General features: G+C 40.2%; 1 protein-coding gene across 2 annotated transcripts in view; it reads left to right on the forward strand.

The window, feature by feature from the left end:
- The window catches only part of LOC119475568 (seizure protein 6 homolog), a 138,053-nt gene that overhangs the window by 54,441 nt on the left and 61,758 nt on the right, over positions 1-21,854 (forward strand). For both annotated transcript variants that reach the window (XR_005203826.1, XM_037748401.1), the window contains exons 2-3: positions 17,599-18,287; positions 18,755-18,876. Coding sequence is in view for 1 of the 2 variants with exons in the window: in XM_037748401.1 (XP_037604329.1) it covers positions 18,143-18,287; positions 18,755-18,876 (267 nt within the window). In the remaining variant the exon portion in view is untranslated. The remainder of the gene's footprint in view (positions 1-17,598; positions 18,288-18,754; positions 18,877-21,854) is intronic.

Consider the following 21,854-nt stretch of genomic DNA (forward strand, 5'->3'; position numbering starts at 1 on the left):
GTGAGAAGTTTAAATAAGATCAGAGCGGAGTATTTGCAGTCTCTCAATCATGCCTGAGTACACTGCTCTCAGTCACAGTTTATTAAAGCAATGAGCTACAAGAGGCTGTGATTTGCAGTTATTTAAAGCAGCCACTGGAAGAACCATTCCGAGGTAAAAAAAAAAAAAAGAATCCTCTCCCACTGTAAAGTGTATGATTGCTTTAATAAAACCTGAATAACTAGAGTATTAAAAGTCAATATGACCAGTAAATCATTTTCTTTCTCTAACCAAACATGTACCACAGTGACATGCAAGTCTTAACATTGCTTCACATATGAACATTCCAAGTATATATGTGTTAATATTTCACCTGTCCTTGAATTATGTGTGCATGTACATAATGAATACTGTGTTGGCAACCTCCATGAGGTCAGCTCAGCACTGAAATATGGACTTCACATCTTACAAATAAAGTAAAGAATACTACAATTTCTTCAGAAATGTGTGTAAAATTGCATAATCTAAAGCTGAAAGGCTAAGCTAAAATGTCAAAGTACAGTATGACCTCTGTCTCTGTGTTGTTGTTTTTTTAATCCGTCTCACAGCTTAACAAAGTCATAACATCATAACTCCTCTTATTATCAATGACAGTTCCACGTGTTATTTTATCCTCCAGCACCTTATCTCCCTTTAACCTTTTCCCATGCTGAAAACATACACTTAAGCTATACAGTATGTTTGGGAAATTTGAAGGGAATTGCTCTAAACCTAACATACCTTAAGTGGCTCTCTGATATATTGAAAGAACTGCTGTGGTGAAGAGTACAGGGCTGTTGATCTGCATGTAAAACGGCTGTTAGAAATGTTATTTACTTTTGGTAAATTTGTGAAAAACACTGGTGCCATTCGCGATATGTTTTCTGGCTGTGAGCAAAGTATTACTGTTTCTAGCAAAAGACATTACAGATGCCTTAAAAATACATTTTTGAGAAAATAATTAATCAATTAAAGTACATTTTTAAAGTGTGTAAGGGCTTAGAACACTATGATAGCAGTATATGATGGCCATTCCCGTGCTCACTCATAAGTTGCTGCAGCAATTTTTGGGTTGACACCATTTGTTACACAGATTTTTTTCTGAATTTAACAATTTTTTGCCACTCGATAAATTGATAAAAGCACCAAGACCTTGAGGAACACCATAGAAAAAGCCATGCTGTGATTTGATATAAAACACTTTTGACATTTGCAGATTTCTGCAAGAATTGCATTTTTCGGCAATTGGACGGCGACCACTTCTGTTCTGGAAACTGCTGAGAAACCCCCTTATTGTCAATCTACCTAGGAAAGCTATCCATCCTCTGAATGCCATAGGTCTCTAGGCTATGGTTGTAAAGTTTCATGAGGCCGTGATTATCCTAGAGGTCACAACAGGTCATTTTATACAGTAACGTCAAGTTGAAAAAAAAGGTCTCACTACAATAAAATGGCTACTATGGGAACTAACATCATCACACATGAATACAGTTGGTCTCATTGGATCCACACAAGTCTCAGCTTTACAGCGATACCCAATTTATGCAATTCCAAGTCTGTTTAGGGACCCCAGTATGCAGAAATATTCAAATATGCCCTTTTAGAATAGGTGAAAAAAATACATTTATACTGCATTCAAAAAACTGCATGGTTTTTGCCCCAAACTGCATGGGATTATTATAAAGTGGGCATGTCTGTAAAAGGGAGAATTGTGGGTACCCACAGAACTCAATTTCATTTAGATAGCTTGAGGTCAAAGGTCAAGAGAACCCTTTGAAAAAGGCCATCCCAGTTTTTCCTTGGCAAAATTTAGCGTAACTTCGTAGCGTTATTTAGCGTTCTTCTCAACATGCATGACATTGTTTGTACCAATATATTCCTTAGGTTTTCTGGTTTCATATACTAGTACCTTCACTCTAGCTCTAAAAGAGAACCTGCAACAGCCTCTGAAAAAATAAAGTCGGCCGAGGACCCCGGCGCCCTCAAGGAGTGGAAGAGGTTAATAGTCTAGCTGGCAAAAAAATAAATGAAAACAGCCCATCTATCTTTATGCAAATTGGTATTGTACACTTCTTCCTTACAAATGCAGGTTTTACCTGTGTGGAATACACCTTTTAGCAGAACGCGGTGCTTCTCGGCTCTGAAGGCCCCTGTATCTATCAGACCTCTACAGGAGGCAGCATCATCCATCACTGTCAGTGTTAATATTGTTTCCCCTCACCTCCCAATAGGCAGCTTGTGTTTTGGTTTACAGCATTTATGTTTTCAGACTGGTGTACTCACAGGCCCTCACCTGGCTTTGCTCTCTGGCATCCCCCTGCCGAAACGCATAAAACTAATTTCAACATTACATGCAGTCGGCATATTAAAATACCTCTGCTGCTGCAAGACATCTTTCTCTCTCTCTCTCTCTCTCTCTCTCTTTCTCTCTCTCTCTCTCTCTTTCTCACTCTCTCCCTCCAGGATTTAGCTGATTATTGTTTGTGTTTTATATTCAGTTTCTTGTTTAAAGATTGCTTTGAAAAATGCTCTGGTGAAATTGCTGAGATTGAATGTAGTTTGAAGGTGACAAGAGTCGTGCTGTAATCGATTACATTTTCAAATGCTTAGAATGGGTTTTGATTGTTAAAAAAAAGGACCAATACGTGCGATACTACTACAACTACTAATACTACTGTGTGAATATAATACCCCTCCAAAAAAGGCGGGAAAAGTTAATGACAGCTGTCCTCTGTATGGATCAGACGCCAGAAACCGATAAAAACATAAAATAGAGAGCTCTATTGTAAGAAATAGGCCAGTGTTCCTGATCAAAGCAAGAATATCGTCACTCCACTTAGATGCAATTTTCCAGCATTGTGTCTGTCATGTTTAGGGGGAAGAAAATAACATCTTCCTTGAAGAATGACAACCTAATGCTGGGTCTTTTCATCTAGCGGCGTGGCTGTCTTTTCCTTACAAGAGATTCGACCATCACGTGTCATAAACTTACAACAATTTTCAAACACCAGGTCTCTCTGCTCCTCCTGACTTCTAGTCCCTTTGACCACTTTATTTCGCCTGCTTGCTCCATCAGAGTGCACAGAAAATACTTGTGCTCGGAATCTTGGAGATGTAAGTGCCAAAGTGATTTTTGAGTCTGCTCGTCCACCTCCTTCGAACCAATTCTGTAAAGGTCAAGGCTTACACTCGAAGGCGATCGCTTCTGCTCTGCTTTTCAGCGCTATTACAGTAATCACCTTTTCCCTTCCATCCGTGGACATTTCACATCCACGTTGAAAAAGTGAAGGTTTGTAGATGAAATTTACAGGAAATTTCCTGCAAACTGTAGATTTTCCCTGCTATTTATATTCCATCGTGGGAAGGCGGAGGCACCCTTTAGTGACAGTATGTGATGAACCGGACTTTCAATTAACTCCGATGTAAACCCACCCGCGTTATTTGACGGTTGGTCGGAGCAAGTAACGTAGTATTAATAGCGTGAGTCCACAAATTAAATCGCTGACTTATTTTGTCATGTCAGTCGTTTGTCACGTGACTTGTCAGTGAAGTTAGTAGTTGTGTTGCCTAAACCTAACTTCCTGTGAAAACGGAAGTTTATTTTGAAAGGACACTATACATGTAACAAGCGTATATTGATACACCGTCCTTAGTCCATCCAAAAGTAACGCAAGAGGGGTACCCTGTGCGTCAGTCTCCGATGCTGAGGGGCACTGACCAAGCAGTAGTATTTGACGAGTTGCGAGTGAGAATGTGTTGAGGAAAAACGTCATGGTTGGCTGTAAAATAAGTGCGTAAACCAAGTAAAATTTGTACGCTAACAATGTAAGGTAACGGCGGAAAACACGTCACAAATGTCACTAAAAACAAATGACAAACGTCAGTAATGTAACTTGTAAAAAAAACACCGCTCTCCTGGTTGAAAGTCCTGTGTTTGTTGGACCCATCGACCTATCCCCCCTCGCCCACCATGAACCGTCTTTCTCACTTTTTATTCTACGTCACTAGCTCTGAGCGTAGCATATTCACACAGATGCATTTACATTGCAGTCAGTACAGACTACATGGCGTACAAATAACACGCCAAAAGCAAGAACAGTGTTCTTAATGCACGCTAAATGCCTCGTGAATTATCATGTCATTCATACGCCTTTTTCGTGCGACCGGACTGCAGAAATCATTAATGAAATACAATATTTATCTTATGAATATCTACAAGCCCCTCACAGCAGCAAGTGGAAATTAGCTGGCCCAAAGGAAGAGATTCAGAAAACCACAATGTGAGATATCACAACAAATGTTCAGCCTGTTTTTTAGAGAAAAGTAGCATAAAGCACCGCTGAAATATGGCACAGCATGACTATTTCAGTATCTTGCTTTGTCCGCTTTCGGGTTGTCACTGACAAAAGACTATGCAGTTGAGCACTGAGATTCAGTATATCGTCTTACATGAGTGTGGCTGTGGTTTTGGTATACAAGGGAACTACTGTTAAAACAGGGTTTATAGCTGTGCATCTGTGGTGCTATCCAGCTGTGTGTGTGTGTGTGGGTGCACCAGGCAGCACATATCACAGGAGTGGTACTGTACTGTATGTCACACTATAAAAGGGGAGACAAATGGAACAGCTGGTCAGGTGAGAACTAAGGCACAAGGTAGACTGGACTTAAATAGACACAGAGAGTGTTTCACTGTGAATGCCAGGAGGCCTGTTTCAAAGGAAGGTGACTCTGCAGGAGGAGACTCCCACAGAGTGGAAGACTGAGGGAACGCATTTCTAGTTTGCATTTAGCGTTCGAGTGAGGGAAACTATTTGGATAATTGTGCCAGAGTGAAGCGAGTTTTGCTGGATTTATTCTTCAAAACATAGTATAGATACCTTGAAGCAATTTTTTTTTTAAACTGTTAAAAATAAGGGTCTCTGTATTCTTATTCAATGAGCTTTTCTTCTCTCTTACATTGTCTCTTTTTCTTCCATTCTGCTGCAATAGCAACTGAAACAGCAGTGAAAATAGCAGGGCGCCAAGCGAACTCACTTTTAACCTCATCTTTATGGCCTCGCCAAATGCTACCATTGCACAAACCTTCAACTTAACTTTATTAACCTGAACACAATAGCACTGTACTGGTTGTTAAAAGCAAAACATGGAAGAAAACAAAGACAACGGCCCTCGATGCATCTTGCTGGCACTTCAATTTTCCCAGGTTCAGATGGTCTTTTTTTCTGTCCGATAAAGAAAACGAGGGAGTTCTTGAGGCTGAAATGAGTCTTTCTTGCTGGTGCGTATGGTCTGTGACTGATTCAGTGTTATAACAGGAGCCTCCCCCCCATGAGATATAGAGTATTGACAAGTGTAATGGCGTACATAGGCATGTCAGTCTATGACAAGTACACAGATAAGGTTGAAAATGGCCAGCGCTGGTCCTTTAGTGGTATTTTCCTTGGACTGATGGGATTGTTATGGAGCTGGGGAATGATTCGAAGAGGGATGGAGAGCGTGGCATCAATCAAGTAGCTTTTAAATTCACCACTAATGCCTGTGTTGTGAGGAGGAGAGCCAGATGTATGGCCTGCACCCTCAGAGAATATACTCTTTAAAGCAGTGGCTCTAAACCTATTATCCTTACTTGCATCTGACAAAAGCTGAGCACCCCCCCTCCATATTTTCTGACGTTATCACCCTTAAAAAAAATTGCAAATCCTCGAACAAAATCCTCAATTTCAATAAGGTGATATACTAAATGAGCCAGGCCATTAAAAAGCCGTTATCAGTCGCTATAAGCACCATAGCTGTGGGTTATTAGGGGCCTACTATGCCTACTATGTTGTACAAGTGAAAGTGAAACACGTTCTAACATATTGTAAAATTGAAAAACCCTGTGTTTCTGTTCCTGTCATGTTATTTTGTATTTTTGGTGATCTACCATGTGAATAGATGATAAAACCTACTAGTGGGTGTAGTAGGCCCCTATTGACTCACATCTATGGGGCTTGTAGCAAATGATAACACCTAATTAGTAGCCTGACAACAGTCCAATCTGCTGGATTCGCCAAGCGAATGCACATACATAATGTGATCTTTTTTTGTTTGTTTACCATAATAGCGTTAGAGTCAAAATAGATTGTGTTATTGTGGTTGGATAAATGTAATGTAATATTGTTAGATTGCTGCTAGGCCACCCTGTTAATACAGGTACAGGCCCCTTTTGTGTGCGGCAAGCAGGAGAGCAAAATAGTTTTTTTAGCGCAGTGAAAATTTTGCTTTTGAAAGGCTAAACACCAACAAATATGGATTGACTATTTTGTTAGTTAAAAAAATGTTGGGACTTTTTGAAAAGATTACATCTATCTTTTTTTTCAATACAATTTGACTTTTCAAAGCCCTGGAGTTATAAGAAATGTTTGGATAACATGAGTCACAAATATACCTACGCAGTCACCACTGGAATCTAATTCTATGAATTGTATAATACTAATAATATTAGTGTAGCCTGATCTGTATCTGCAACTGTGCAAAATACTGGGTTCAAACAGAATGTGGCCTACTAAGTAGCAAAAATATATATCTTTTTAAATAGTTTTCTATACAGACTTTTGTATAATTATCCAGTAATTGTGTTATTATGATTTTAGTTGTACATGTGCAAATTTAATTTTGACAACCTCAAAGCAGACCTGGCGCACCTCCTTTGATCATTGGGACCCCATGTTGGGAACCACTGCTTTAAAGTCTGATTGTACTTGTATTCATTACAGATTTCCCCCTCTATGTACTGATGTGTTATACAGTATATTTGCGATGCAAAAAGTATGCATGGGATCTGATAATAATTAGTAATACAGCCCGCTTTTGAGAGCTAAGTTGTAGTTATGTTTTACTTCTACTACCTCACAACTACTGTTAAAAACACATTTTGCTCACGACATAGCAATCCAGTACAGATGTGAAAGTTGTATGTCTTGTTTCACCCACAGCTCTGTTCTTAATTGACTCCACCATGGAGTAAATGAGAAGAAAATGAAAAGATAAATTACTCTAATGGGAGGAAATGAAGTGTGAAAAGAGACATTCCTCTCAGTATTTTTTTCTAAGACAGCACACATTGGTAAATTGAAATACATCCGGCTTCTATATAAGACAGATTCTGCCATGATTACAGAAAATGATGCGATTTTAATACCAGGAGTTTGTACGACAAGCCACGCATTCATTCATTCCTTAGTTCTCTGGTATAAAAAAAAAAGTGAAAAGCAAAGAATGCACAGAAATAGGGAGAATGTGAGGCATGGGAAATGCAAATTGATTCAGCTAGATCATAAAAGAAATTATTGCCAATTAAACCACATTCAACCCTTCGCAATAGAGTTCAGATTTGTTTAAGGCTGGCCCATTTACCCCCTGCAGCTTTAGTGCTTTGCAGTAGACTTCATGCAAATAGAGCAGGGCCGGGTAGCTCCATGTTTTTGTTCTGCTCCAGCTTAAAGGTCAGGTCTTACGAGCTTCCTAGCACCATTAAGACACAGTTTGTTTAAAGCCCGTCTGAAGGACAATGCTCAATGAACCGGAACACAGACAGGCCGTAATAAATGAAAGGGAAAAGTTATGGTTCCGCTCAATGAAGTCAAAGGGCAGATGGAGGATAACAGTGCATCTCATTTCAATACGCGGTTCGCCTCATGACTCGAAAACCAGACAGACAGTAAAAGCTAAATTTGATGATCTGAAATTGGATGCACTATTCTGGGTTTAAACTGGAAATCACACAGTGATTTGTGACCTTTTGTTTTTCTTTTGAAAGGCTTGTTCTTCCAGCCAGTGCTCACTTTAATTTAATTCTCTTCCCTGCTACCTTTCTTTTTTAAATTCCTTATTTCCACATCCATGCACTTGTCACACCCACAAAACAAATTAAATTATCAATTCATTAAGTTAACTAATGGAATCATTTATCAGTTTTATCCCATTATTTCCTGTAGTCCGTCCTTATGGCTTCATGCAAACAAGCTGCACACGATGCAGGATTCTGCAGCAAATGCCACCACTGGGAAATGTTCACCTTATGTTAGAATGAATTCATGAGCTCAAAGCTCCACCGAGGACTCTAAAAGGAGTCGTGTGGAGTGATCTGAGGGCCTCGTATCTGAGCCCAGCGGAAGCTGCTTATTGATTTGCTTGTCTAGTGGCTCTCTGTAATAATAAGGAAATAAAGCCCCTGGATATAAGGAGATTGATGTCAATCAGCAGCCCGCCTCAAGTGTGGCTTGTCCCATCTTATTAGTGCTCTCTCCATGCACCAAGTGCTCACTGATGACTCCATTGATATGCAACTGAAGAGAGGAGGCGATGTGTTGCCACCTTGAGGAGGACTCCCCTATGATTGCTCACTCTGTCATCTTAGTCAGTGTCGACTGAGAGGTCGCCGTGGAATCTCAGGGCAAAGCGTGAGCTCGTACCTCCACTCCCAATTATTTAGAACGGCCGGACACTCTTTATTATAATCTAGTCAGTAGAGGTGAGACACAGGAGGACTGCAAACATGCTTAATCATTTTAGAAGTCTTCTGCAACCCACATTTGCCTTCTCGAATGCTTTCATTATGTCGAGAAAAACAAATGAGCAGCCCATTTGAGACGCTCAGCTCAGTTCAGTTCAGTTCAGGACATTCTTTTTGCAGCAGAAAAACACAAGTACATGAAACATAAACACAATGAAAACAATTACTATGCACACAATTCAGAATAAAATAAAGGGTGCATGATAAAAGCAAGGAAAATAACAACATGAAGAATAAAGATTAGAAAAATAAAACGCTAAACTGTGTGAGGAACCAAGAGGCAGTGTCTCATGCATTGATGATGGGCATAACATTCTAGTTATTTTCATACTTTATCCACTAAGATATCTTTTAAAGATTTACGCCCGGGCAACATTGCCTGTGTGAGCAGTGTGTGATGGCTACCATTGAATTGCTGCAGCTCGTACGTGTGTGGTCCACACAGACAGAACTGCTGCTATTGCCAGTCCTTTCTTTCTAAATAAAGTTTGTTTTTTATAATGGTCATAAATATAATTTATATTTATTTTAGACAGAAAAGTTTAGGAAGCGTGCGCTCATTTGTAAAAAATAATAATAATCCACAATGAAAAGCCGTGCAAGTCACTTCATTTTCACTTTTCATTTCCAAATGAAGGGATTCTGTCCACAGAAAAACACTAGAGAACTTTTATTTTGAAACAGAAACAGGAAGTGTTGAGTTGAAAATAAATATATACTTTTTTTTCTACAGATATAAACATCGAAACTGTAGTATGTTGGTGGTACAGTATAATGTCAATATATGGTCAAAATATCATTTTCACTGTCTATCGCTGTGAACCATGTGCAGCACGCAAAAAAATAGCCGAGACCTCGATCTCTAGAAGAGATGCAGCCGGCATGCAGGCGAGAAAGAGCCTGAGCCGCTCTGCTCACACGGGCTGAATGACAAGAATATGCACCGCCAAAAGAAAAATAAGTATTCATTTTCACTATACGACTCTACTCGCTTGACCTCGGGACACACAGACTAGTTTTACTGAACCATTTGTACAGGTTTGTTTTGATCATTTCATCCTGTCAGGTCCGATTTTTCTGCATCACTAACTAGATCCTATCTGGTAATAACGGCTGCATATTTAGCTTCAGTTTTAAAAAAACAAGGCTGGTGTGACATCACTGGATGTGATGGAGCTACAGTAAGTACACAATTAGTTAGGAACAGGTGAGCGTTTTCCACACTCTGAAGACCTCCAGCTTCCTCCGAGACCTTGCCGTCTCCTAAATGTGCACACAGAAAAGACATTTCACTAAGTAAATCCCCCCCAAGACAATATTAATGGTATTTTATTGTATTTGTGACACCGCTCAGAATAAGATAACGGTAATCTCATTCTGTCACGGTAATTACCACCTTTAATTTATAAATTAGCCCTGCAGTAATATAACCAGCTTCAGTGCGGTGTGATGTAATGCACTTACACGCAGAACCTCTCGAGTGTGCAGCATGGCGTCTACTGCAGTAAATTAAGTTTAACTGAAGCTGTATTACATTTCACATCAGCTCCTATGTCTTACTATGGCTTCTGTCACTTGCACTCAGCCCATAGCAACACATGTTTGACCACTAGTCATACAGTAAAATACATGACAGCATATACCATCTCTTTGTGGTTGTATTTCATTGACTTAATGCAGCTTGCTGATGTGTGAAGGGTTAAATACGACACCCATTCTGCGGGCCTGACAGAGCACATCAAGATCACTTTGGTCTGACAGTGGCCTGGTTATGCCAGCGTATTACAGTACATCCATACCTGATTGGAGTCCTTCAAGCACAATAAATTTAAATTGGCTGGCGGTACAGGGTGTGATTCTGGAAACAGGTGAGAACAGAACCTGCTTGTGTTTCAAATTACAACCTCTACCGGACACAGAGAATCAGGGTTTGGCAAAGGGTGTAATTTTAGTCAATCTGACAGTAACACAAGGTTGGATAACAAATCAAACGAACATAATTTCAGTGTTTGCATTTCATTATAGCTTTTTGCTAAACAAAGGTTTGATAACAAGCCTTACGCAAGCCTCTTTTTTCTTGCTACTGTACAGAGGCTTGTGGTCTGCTTGTTTGTGGCGAGTGAAGTGAGGCCATATTTAATCGAAGGAATATTTTTTTTGAATGACAGCAAATGAATGAATGAATGGGTGGCTGCGTTTATAAGGTACACATTTACTACACTGTAAAACAATCAATAAAAGTGAAGCTGACCTACTGGGTGTTTTTCAGCCAGTATTGCTAATGGAGGCAGAGCATTCTTGGTGAATGTATTCCATCAATAAACAGTTATTTTACTCGTTTGGTTTGTCATTGTCAATTGTCTAAGCAATGACAAGTTAATTGCCTTCCTGTTTTAAAATGTTGTACTCCCCGTTATCTATTTTTTTTTTGTTTGTGGTCTTTTATCCATAGGCTATTATTGTTTTTTTTTTTATTTGAAACACCCTAGGCAAAAACAGTTTTTCGCATATGTAAAATGCAAAATATAAAATACTAATAAAAATAAAGGCTGTTTTGTCAAAATAAGGTTTTACTCATACTCTGAGCCAGAAATCACCACTTCAGTAGCACTTACATACACCAAACTTTAGAGTTTCATTCCTATCTATATTCTGAAGGTTTTTATAGAGAGGTTTGTTCATACAGTATATCATTCATGGTCTGATTTATAGAATAATTTATTCCAAAAAAATGGTGAAAATTGATCTTTTTTATGGCTGCTGACAGTGTTTTCTGATTTATGGAGTGATAAAAAGACATTCCCTCTGTAAAAACCTTTAACTCAATATGTCAACAAAATGAAACAAGAATTTTGAACCTGGCTTTATCCAATATTCAGATGTCTGTTCTGGAAATGTATGCAAATAAGCACATATTTAATAAGAGAATGCCTTATTTGCATATTTAAACATACATTTTAAGAAAACTTGTAATACAAAAAATAATTTTCTTAATGTAAGTAATCAACTGGGGGAGTTTTTATCCTATTCACCTTAGGTGTCTCCCCTTAATCTTTTTATTGGTTTTATTACTAAATTATCATCATTTTTATTTCTGGTGTGCATTAGTCTCAAATTGTTTCAATCGTTTACATTTATACTGTTATTATCACCTTGTCAGTCATCTGTAAAACACTTTGAATTGCACCAACCTGTAGAAAAGGTGCTATACTGTAAAAATGAAGTTTGATTGATTGATTGAGTGCCATGTTCAGAATCCGGTAGGGAGAGAATGTGTTGGCCAATCAGGTTCCACCAGAGGTTGAAGCGCCCGGCAAGAAGCCATGTTTGATGAATGATTTTCAAATATTTGCTATTAGCCTGCACATGCTCTGCAAATTTACATTTTGAAATGATCAAATTTGACATGCTCTACAGTTGTATAGTTTGTCTAATGAGTGCTGGATGCTTTTTCCAGCCATGTTGAATTTTTAAGATTTTCACTATTTAGTCTTTATTTCATCCTTCATCCGTCAGTCTTTTCAGCAGATCAGATGTGAGGCATTTCACTGGTAATAAGTGACTGACATATGCGTGTAAATATGACAAATGTCCTTCATATTTGCAACTAATGAATGCGACTTGCATGAGAAAAGACTGTAACTGGTTATTTCCTGTTGTATTTATTGATTCCCATACTCGACAAATTACATTTAGAATTCAGTTTTCAGCTCTATTCTGTGGAACCTCGACTGTAAACACCCAATTAAAGCTCGGCAATGAGAGCAGTTTGGTAGCAGCACTCGCTCCGCTGTAATCACCACAGTGAGGTCTCCAACCTGTACACATTGATCCCGTATTGATCTGTGTATGAGAAACTCTGGTTTAACCCAGTTCTCCATTCTCACTCTCCACTTCCACTCGATATTCTGACTGAAGGGCTGCAACTAGATGGTCAACAGCCGACCAGCGCAGATAGAGACACAGAGAGAGACAGAGATAAGAAAATAAGAGGCAGGCCGCATGCGGTTCGGTGCAGCAATAACAATCTTGTCAAAAGCATAATTCCCCGCTTTAACATACAGTATGTTTGAGATTCCTCTATACTTTGCAATTATGAGGAGGGAGGGGGTGGGCAGCCTTATAAACTTCAATCATTCATGAAGACCTCCCTTTACACTCTTTATTCTCGCTGGTTGTGAGACATGTCAAATATGCTTAGTTTGCCTTTATAGTGCAGCTTTCGCTGCTCTTGTTGTGACAGAATAAGGCTACAAGGAAATGTTCCTCCTCCATCTCAGAACATCAAAAGGTCTTTGAATTGCTTCTGTCGCTAAGAAAGATAAATGTGGTGTTGTCGCGTCTGCCAGTATAATGTAAAACCATGTGTCAATTCTGTCAGCTGGGGAGAGGCTTTGTAACAAAATTGTTTACTCTTCCTCTTGAATAGCCCGATCAAACTTTTATTAACATGCTGCACGGTGGTAAAACTGCTCCGCATCAGCAAAATGTTACAGCGGCTTACAACTACTTTCCAAGTTTTACGAGCGAAGCAGGGCTTCTCCTGTGGTGCAGTTAATTTATTTTTTTTATTTTTTTTACATTAATTCAGACACCATTTCTCATTTAAAACCTTTATGTATGTTTCCCGTCATGGGAATCCTTATAGAATCAATAAAGACAAAGTCAGTTTTCCAGGTAGCCTCCTGGCGCTTGTAATCAATACACCCAAAATGAGCCAGTCACTTGTAGAATATGCAAGTTTTGTATATATTAATCACATGTTAAAGAGGACCTATTATATTTTTGTGCATTTTCCCTTTCCTTTAGTGTGTAAGCTGTTGTTTTTTTGCATGTAAAAGGTCTGCAAAGTTACAAAACCCCAAAGTCCACAGAGTTACTCTCCCCCACAGAAACACTGTTCTGAAACGCCTTGCTTGCTGCCTTTTCTTCTGTAACTTGGTGATGTCACCAAGTAAGACATTTGCATAATACCTGCCTAGCGGCCCTCAAACAAAACCAGTTAAAGAGGAGCTGGAGCGGAGTCCGAAGAGTTTGGTCCGGTTGACCAATCACAACAGAATGGGCTAGCTGACCAATCAGAGCAGACTGGGCGGGGTGCAGAGTTCAAACAGTGTGTTTCAGACAGAGGATGAAAAGAGGTTCTGCAGTACAGCCAGTATGAGAAAATAAAGTGTTTTTTGAGCATCAAGGCATGTAAATGTGTTCTAGTAGAAGCTCACAATACAAGGATCATAAAACTGCAATTAATAGCCCGGGCTATTAATAATAATTTTAATGTCAACTTTATGGATGAAGCTTTTTTAAACCGCGTCTTCATTTAAATTATTCCGAGTTATGTAGAATGTAGGCTATTATATGGCTATTTAAAACATATGTCTGGTAGCTGTTCTATATGGCCGGAATCTGGAATTTTAATCAAAAAAAGAGTCTATAGCGTAAACCCTGAAAGGGAGGCACACACCTAATGTGGGCGGACAGCAGTCAACAGCACCATAAATCTGAATGAAATATAATCAAGCGCTCATGGTTTCCGTAATTTGAACGGGACGATTGAATTGTAAAGAATCTAACTGATCTAATGATGTGTATATTTTACGTTTAATTGAAACCTGCGTTTATTTGTCAAAACGTGAATCCACACCCGGCGAGTAAAAGGGACTCGGCGTCTAATTGGGGCTCGACTTTTAATAGAAGTTTTATGGTATGCACCTGAAAATTAGCATAATAGGTCCTCTATAAAATCTGATCACACAGGGATTAAACAAGCATAGACTGGATGTGAAACTTAACATGAAAAGCAATTGAGAATATATTTTTATATTGTTTCACCGATCACATGCTACTGTATTTGACTTGACATTTAACATGCTCAACTGACCTCTAAAGGTCATTTTGAAATGAATCTTACATCTGTTTTGACCTCAAGCCTTCATCCTCTCGGAGCGCTGTAGCTGACAGAAACACTCACCGTGAAGATATCTCACTCTCTTTTGCTGCCTGTGTCAACAGCATCCTTTCATCTATAAGCATGAAAAGTGTGCTGGCAGCTTTTCTGCCTCATTAAGACAAACGGATGCAAGCTAATTAATGTGTCAAAGCAGATGGCATTGTTCCACGTACACATGAGAGGATTATATGAACCCCCTCAGTGTTATTTATCTCATGTCATACAAAAAATACAGCATTGTTTTATGTTTAGATGAATTAGATGGAAAAAAAAGAGTAAGACGGAGATTGCATTGATGCCAAAGCAGGAATTCACAGTCAGCTGTATGTTTAGTCAGCTCATCTCACCGTCCTATTAAAGATGGTGATCGCCATAGACGTTTTATTTTTGTGTCCAGCACTCTATCTTAACAAGATAGAAACAAATCCTGCCAACACACACCTTAAAAAAAAGGCAGTCAGCACTAGAATTTCAAAACCTGAAGAAAACTCTTTCCACATAAAAGGTTAAAAAATCCTTGCTGTCATCCGAGTATGTATAACTAGCAGCCAGCCGGAGAACATTTGATCATTTCAGGATAGCTGTCCTGTCAAAGCCTCTAAGGACATACAAAGACATTCGTCTTTGCTAATGTTTACACTGTCTGGAGGATTTGCAGCGGTTGGAACCGCCCATTTATTAGATTTTCCCCAAGTGGGTAAAATGTAGCAGATAATAGGTAAATATGGCACTTTTGGATGCAGTGTGCAATCATTTTGGCTACAAAAAACATTTATACTGCATGAACTGATTGCATGTTCTTCTTGAGTTGTTCAAATATATGCTGACGTTTAAACTGGCATAGAGGTGAGTAGATAATGAGTTTTATAATGGGCTGTGCTGTTCCATTGAATTTAGGTAGTCACTTTCTATAGGTGAAGACCTGAAACCAGAATTAGATTTGCAAATTTTCACTGTATCATTTAAGAGCATTAATCATGTATCATTTAAATATGGGTCTCATATTTTAGAAAGGGAGATTTCCATGTATTTCTTGATTATAAAGCAGGACTAAGTGCTATATAAATACTGTGAAAGTATCAAAATACTCTATCCACGGAGAAATGCGCACAGCCTGTTTTCAGAAATTGTGCCTTTAAATGAGCCTTCAGGACTTCCGTATGGTTGTGATGTCACAACTAAAAGTCAGATTGTATAGAAGTCTGAGAAAATGAGCCTACTTCTCACTTGATTTATTACCCCATAAACATTGTAAACATGAGTTTATGGTCTCAATCACTACTTTCAAGTCTTCTTCAATACAGCATGATTTTTATTTAGTAAATTATGGCCCCATTTAGAGTCAATTAGACCATAAAGCAGGATATGCTTTAGGGCGTGGCTGTGATTGACAGGTTGCTGCCACAGCGTTGTGATGTCTGGGAGTTGTCTGTGTTTTTGTCTTCGAACCTTAATTCTTTCACAGTGTGTTTTCAGTTCATCAAAGTTAATTATAACCTTTATGGTCGCCTAAAAATGTCTTATATCGTGTCACTTCTGGTTTCAAATAAATAAGATGGCGACAGACAAAATGCCAAACTCGAGGCTTCAAAACGGCAGTCCACAAACCAATGGGTGACGTCACGGTGACTATATCCACTTCTTAGTCTATGGCTTAACTCTGTGTAGTTGACACACACAATAAGTCCCCGGCTGCAGTGACTCTGTGAAGACACGGAAGACCGGAAACGCTGACCAATCAGAGCAGACTGGGCTATTTCGGCAGGGGGGCTTAAAGAGACAGGCGCTAAAACAGAATGTTTCAGACAGAGGGTGAATACAGGTATATGATAAAAATAATGTGTTTTTTGAACATTAAAGCATGTAAACATGTTCTAGTGGGAACCCAAAATACAATTATGAAAAATGAAAATGAGCATGATATGTCTCCTTTAAAGCCAATAAGACAGGTGTCATAAAAAAAGGTGTAGCTAACTTGTGCAACTTTAATTCAATAATCAGTTTTGTGTTGCTTACTTCCCACCGGTGGTTTCACTTTATTAGTTTTTGAAAGTTGTTTAATCAATTATTAATTACGTGCATCTGTCTGTTGTCGGGGATTATTTTGTTACTCAACTCTATGGCTGTTTTGTTAAAACTGAAGCTCAGACATTGTCAAAATGGAAACTTGTGTGGGCAAATGTCTTCTGTGACTTGCAATAATATGTGACATGTATTTTTTTGTGGTTTACTGACTATTCCCTGGTTGAGTGCTTTTCCTATGGAACTTTTAATAATGTCTGCTCTGTTTGAGTGGTGTGTGATGCTGATGGTGTGTGTGTGTGTGTGTGTGTGTGGTCGAAAAAAAACTAAGAATACTAGCACACATAAGAATGCCTTAGAAAAATATGTGCTTTTAAATCTTTTTATCTTACAAGTAACTAGTCTCTTTCTGCTTAGTGTCTCCACTAGAGATTCCACTGCCTGCGGGGTGTGATTGTGGAATTTGTCTTTGATAATAAACTGTCTCTCTGCAAGACGCTGTCAGTATTCATCGGCCACATCTTCAAATCTGAATTAAAGAAATGCCCTTTGATGAAATGTATAGTATGGCGTGTCAAGCACTGGAAGAAAAATATCTGATTTTAACACTGAAGATGCACTTGAAAATAAGTGTTCTCTCCTATGATACTATACTATCATATCATGCGTGCTGTACTCTACGTAACATGTGGTGACCTACATATGTCAACCCATTACACTATTTTTCTATTATTTAAGCTTCTATAATGGATAGTATAAGGGATTATACTCACTATGCCATTGCCCCCTTCTCCCAAAGCCGCACACACACACACACACACTGGATAATGAAGTGATTTAAATAGCAACAAAATATGTGAGGAAGAATTATACAAGATGACAGCCTCTCACCTCATTAGGCATAATTTGGGTAGATTATTAGTCTGGCAGTCTTGATGATTCTATAATGAAACTGTCAAAAAGACGTACTGCTCTTGTGTACTGTGTGCTAGCTTACTGGCCTGTAATATTTTGCTTAATACAACCACATTTGTCTTTTTTCTTTTACTCTTAGCTCCAAAGGAAAGCATCAGGGACAGGGACTTGTCAACACAGGACACAGAGAGCGAGGTCCACTCTGTCACCACTGCCTCGCCGATGAACGTCCCCAACCACCGGGCCGACCTCAAGGGCCTGCTGCTGCATGAGCACCTACTTACGAGGGATTTCCAGGGGGACCAGCATTTTTTCAAGAGGGACGCCTCCTTGGATGGATATTCCACCATGCCGGGAGACCCCGTCACTCAGGTGGTGCCCCACGAGGACGCCCCGGCCTTCTCGGACATTGCCACTACTGCCACCGCGGCCGCCACCTCCCCGCTGACCACATTTTCTCCGACAACTCCCAGGCCGCTCATGTCTTTCCCTGAAAAGAAGTCCTCTAAGAAAAGTGCGGACAAGGTAGAGCCAACGACGGACTCCCTCACCACTCAAGTGACGCCAAATAATAGAGGTTCAGTCAATGAAAACCCAGTGGCTTCCTCATCGTCGCAGAAAAGTCGGCCTCAAAGTTGGAGTGATTCTCCAGTAGAAGGGACCCATGCACCCTCCTCAATGAAATGGAGGAAGGGGAAGCTATGGAAACAGCATTGAAAAACAAACCCAGCCCCGATCATCCACTCCATAACCTAGCTTCCAGAGAAGAAGGTCACACCACAACGTCCACAACCGTCATCACCACCATTACCACCATGCAAACAGCAGGTATGTTCATGTTTTTTCTGACTTTCAAAGATGCACTGAGCAGAACATTCAAACGACTTTGTGAAATGGATTGCATCCAAATAACTTTTGCCCATGATCGAAATTCAAAATTGATGCTACCTCCCCCCTAAGATTTAACACATCCACCCCAGAGGACGAGAAAATTAAGTACCAGGTCATCAACATCGCTGCTATTCATTTCGCATTCTGCACACAGCCGTTCATCTCTCCACCAGGGATAACAGAGTCGCTCATGTGTCAGAAACAATCTGATTTTCCCTGATGTGTCCTGCCCGTCCTTTCTCACTGGCCACAGAGGGCTGTACGGCCAAGACGGACAGCGTCGAAGAGGAAATCTGCAGAGATAGTTAGAGGGTTACGGGGGCCACGGTGACACAGGTGGGCTGTCAGAGAGATCAGTGGTCCGGGAAAAAGGGAATCACTTGTCTTTCTACTTTCTCCTACAGAGCCATGCAGCCTGAATTTCACTGACCCTGAGGGCAACATCGAAATTCTGCAGCAGCTTGATTCCGGAGGGGAGTGTAACTACCTGGTTACGGTCTACCTGGGATATGGCATTGAGGTTCAGGTCAGTGCTGAAGGCTCACTGTGATGTTATCCCTTATTAGCAATATATATGCAACTTCTGATAAAGTGGTTTGCATATTTACACCAACATTAATATCATTTTTGAGCACTGTAAATACAACATTGACATTTTATCATTTTTTTTAAGTTGACTTGGCAAGTTACCTATTTACACATCCAGCAGACATTAGCATACATTTGGAGTTGTGTTTCTGGCCACCCAGAGCCAGCCCTAGGCATAGGCGGTATAGGCGAATGCTAGGGGCGGCAACCATCCATAGGAATGCCCCAAATAAGGGAAGAAAAAAAAATTCAAAATGTATAACTTTTACAATTCTTTACTAATACTTTTTTTTAACGCTCTTATTTTGAAATATTATAAAAAAAAGCCCAGAACAACGTAACTATGTAGGCCCTATTTTCTAGGTTGCCGGCAGCATCAATTTCTTTCATCTGCATAGCTTAATCTCAAAGACATAAAGCTACAGTGTGCAGTTTCTGTGTGAGTGTATGAACACAATGATTGGTGGTGGAATTGGCTGCGATGAAAGGGGCACAAGCCAGAATCTTGCCAAGGGCATATTACCTGGTTCTTGCTCCAATATGTGCACTAGCTAGACGCTAATTTTGTTTGCTGTTTGATGCAGGGCAGGCATTGGGTTTATCAGAGCTTTTACACTGAAAGCAGCTGCCTGCATCTAGAAATGATGAGAGCCGAGAGACTGAACCAAAACAGTAAAGTTATGGGCCATAAAACCAAAACGATGAGCAGGCAAGATGCCATAAAGCTCAGCAGAGCTGAGAGGGAACTGCAGAATCGGGTGTCTGAAAGTAAAATAATGTTCCGTTCAACCAGTGAGGAGCATCGACATATTCCGGTTTAGTCTCAGCCGTTACAGTATTCGCTGGTCTTGTGTGGGTTGATGGAGATAGACAGGCAACAAATTGCTGGGGTGAGTGGGTGGACGTGGGCACAAGTGATGGGGCCCGTCTCAGGTTGAAATGTTTGCTTGGCGAGTCTTTGCACAAAAAGGTTATAAAAATTAACTGTCAGTGTGTGTGTTCTCTGGCATTTGCAATTTCTCAGACGCCTCATTTACCACCGGGGACTTTAAAATGTGTGAGCTTTGTCTTGCTGCCTCTGGAGGGCTAAGATAAGTCGTGACAGAGTATATGTTTGAGAGTGTGTTTTCCCTTCGAAAGGTTTCCTCTGGGTAACCTAAGTAAAGCTTGAAACCACGTAAGCACAGGCACACCTACCTGCACACGTGCACACACATAACTTCCACTGCTTCTCCAGTGCATTTGGCAGAGAATTTCTTTGGAGGCTCAAAACAGCAAGGCTAGGGAAGGGAACTTCTAGACATTTTATCCTCACACATCGACCAGGCCTGATAAAGAAACAGGAGGGAAGCCATGTGTTTCAGCACCCACAGATGGGGCCACAGTCGCCCTCCCTCCTACAGTTAAACTGATAGCGATCTGACGGCAAACTACACAGACAACCACTTGGAACGGCTGAAGAGAACGAGGAGCCGCGGTCTCTCTGTTCCTGGCAACTGAAGATGGAAAGATAGAAATTAAAGTCAAGTATGTGTCACACCCTCTCATCAGCGATGTGTGAAGCTCCTTTGCCTGGAGGCGATCCAGGTCCCAAGGTTTTAAAGGAATGAGAAAGATCAGACAGAAAGTAGACTTGCGGAGGAGCAGTGCGCACAGAGAATGTTATGCAAGCAGGGCAATTTTTACCTCGCAGTTTTTTCACACGGATGGTTCTTAGTTCTCGACAATTCACAACCTCGTCACTCACCTCGTGTTGGGTTCTGGAAGCAAGCAGGGAGAGATGGACACACATTTAGCTGTTGTCTTAATTTTATTGAATATTGCACCAGCAAGAAAAAACAACACGTTTTCCAACACGTTCTCATCCAAATTCCTCACATACCGCCCCTTCCTTGGCGCCACGCCCCTTGGCGTCACTTTATTTTTGGGATCAAAAACCATTATAGTTATAAGAAAAGAGAGATGAAATGAACTGTTGTTGTGTAGCCGACTAAACTGATTCTTCTGCTTCTCTGATGAGCTTATTTGTCATCGTCACACAGCGATCTCTGGAGGGATCACAGACCCTCCCCTGACAATTCTCTGGTCCAATCTTGGACAGTTTGATTTTTGGCCATAGACTTTCTTTTTTTGTTAGAAACACAGAAATATTTGTCTTCACATTGATCAGCTGGGTTTTGATACCATTTACTGTGACGCACATTAACACGGGGAACACGCTCATGCTCCACACGTCAGAGCAGAGGAGCCGTATAGGGACATCATGGTTGAAGTGCCTGTTCTTGTTTTGGCAGCCGGTCTCCGTTATGGAAGGGAGACATCATTATAGCAGACAGACCAGCAGTTTGCAAGGGCAAAGCCAGGAAATTAGGTGAAAGAAAAACTCTGAAGGACAGATGAGGTGACTGTATGATAAATATTTCTGTTGGTGTATACCTATGTGGTTCAGTGAAATGTAATTAGGTGTATATATATTTCTATCTGCATCCAGAAACATCACATAGATTGGTGGGGGAATAAATAAGCGAGATCAGACCTTTTCTGTGCTTAGTCAATACTCCTTTCAGCAGTCTGGCAGCTTGCAGGAGAGGGAGGATGAAAAATGTATCAGGAGAATTTACTGCCCTCAGCCTGACTGTTCAACCCCTCTGCCACAGCTAACAGCACATAATGCATCGCCCCATCTGGTGATTCTGGCCGCATTACAATTTATTTGCAGAATAATGGCACAAATATTAGGAGGCTGATGTAACACCAACTTTCAGCCCACGGATAAACTAATAGTGTAATAAGCACTGGAAATATATACTTCTAAAAAGGTGTTGCACTCAAGTGTAAACTGCACATAAGTATTTGATAGTTGCGTGCAAAATATGTGCCGGACATTCGAGCAGACAGAGTGCAAACTATATTTTG

This window comes from Sebastes umbrosus, chromosome 17, assembly GCF_015220745.1.
Source record: "Sebastes umbrosus isolate fSebUmb1 chromosome 17, fSebUmb1.pri, whole genome shotgun sequence".
Classification (NCBI taxonomy): domain Eukaryota; kingdom Metazoa; phylum Chordata; class Actinopteri; order Perciformes; family Sebastidae; genus Sebastes; species Sebastes umbrosus.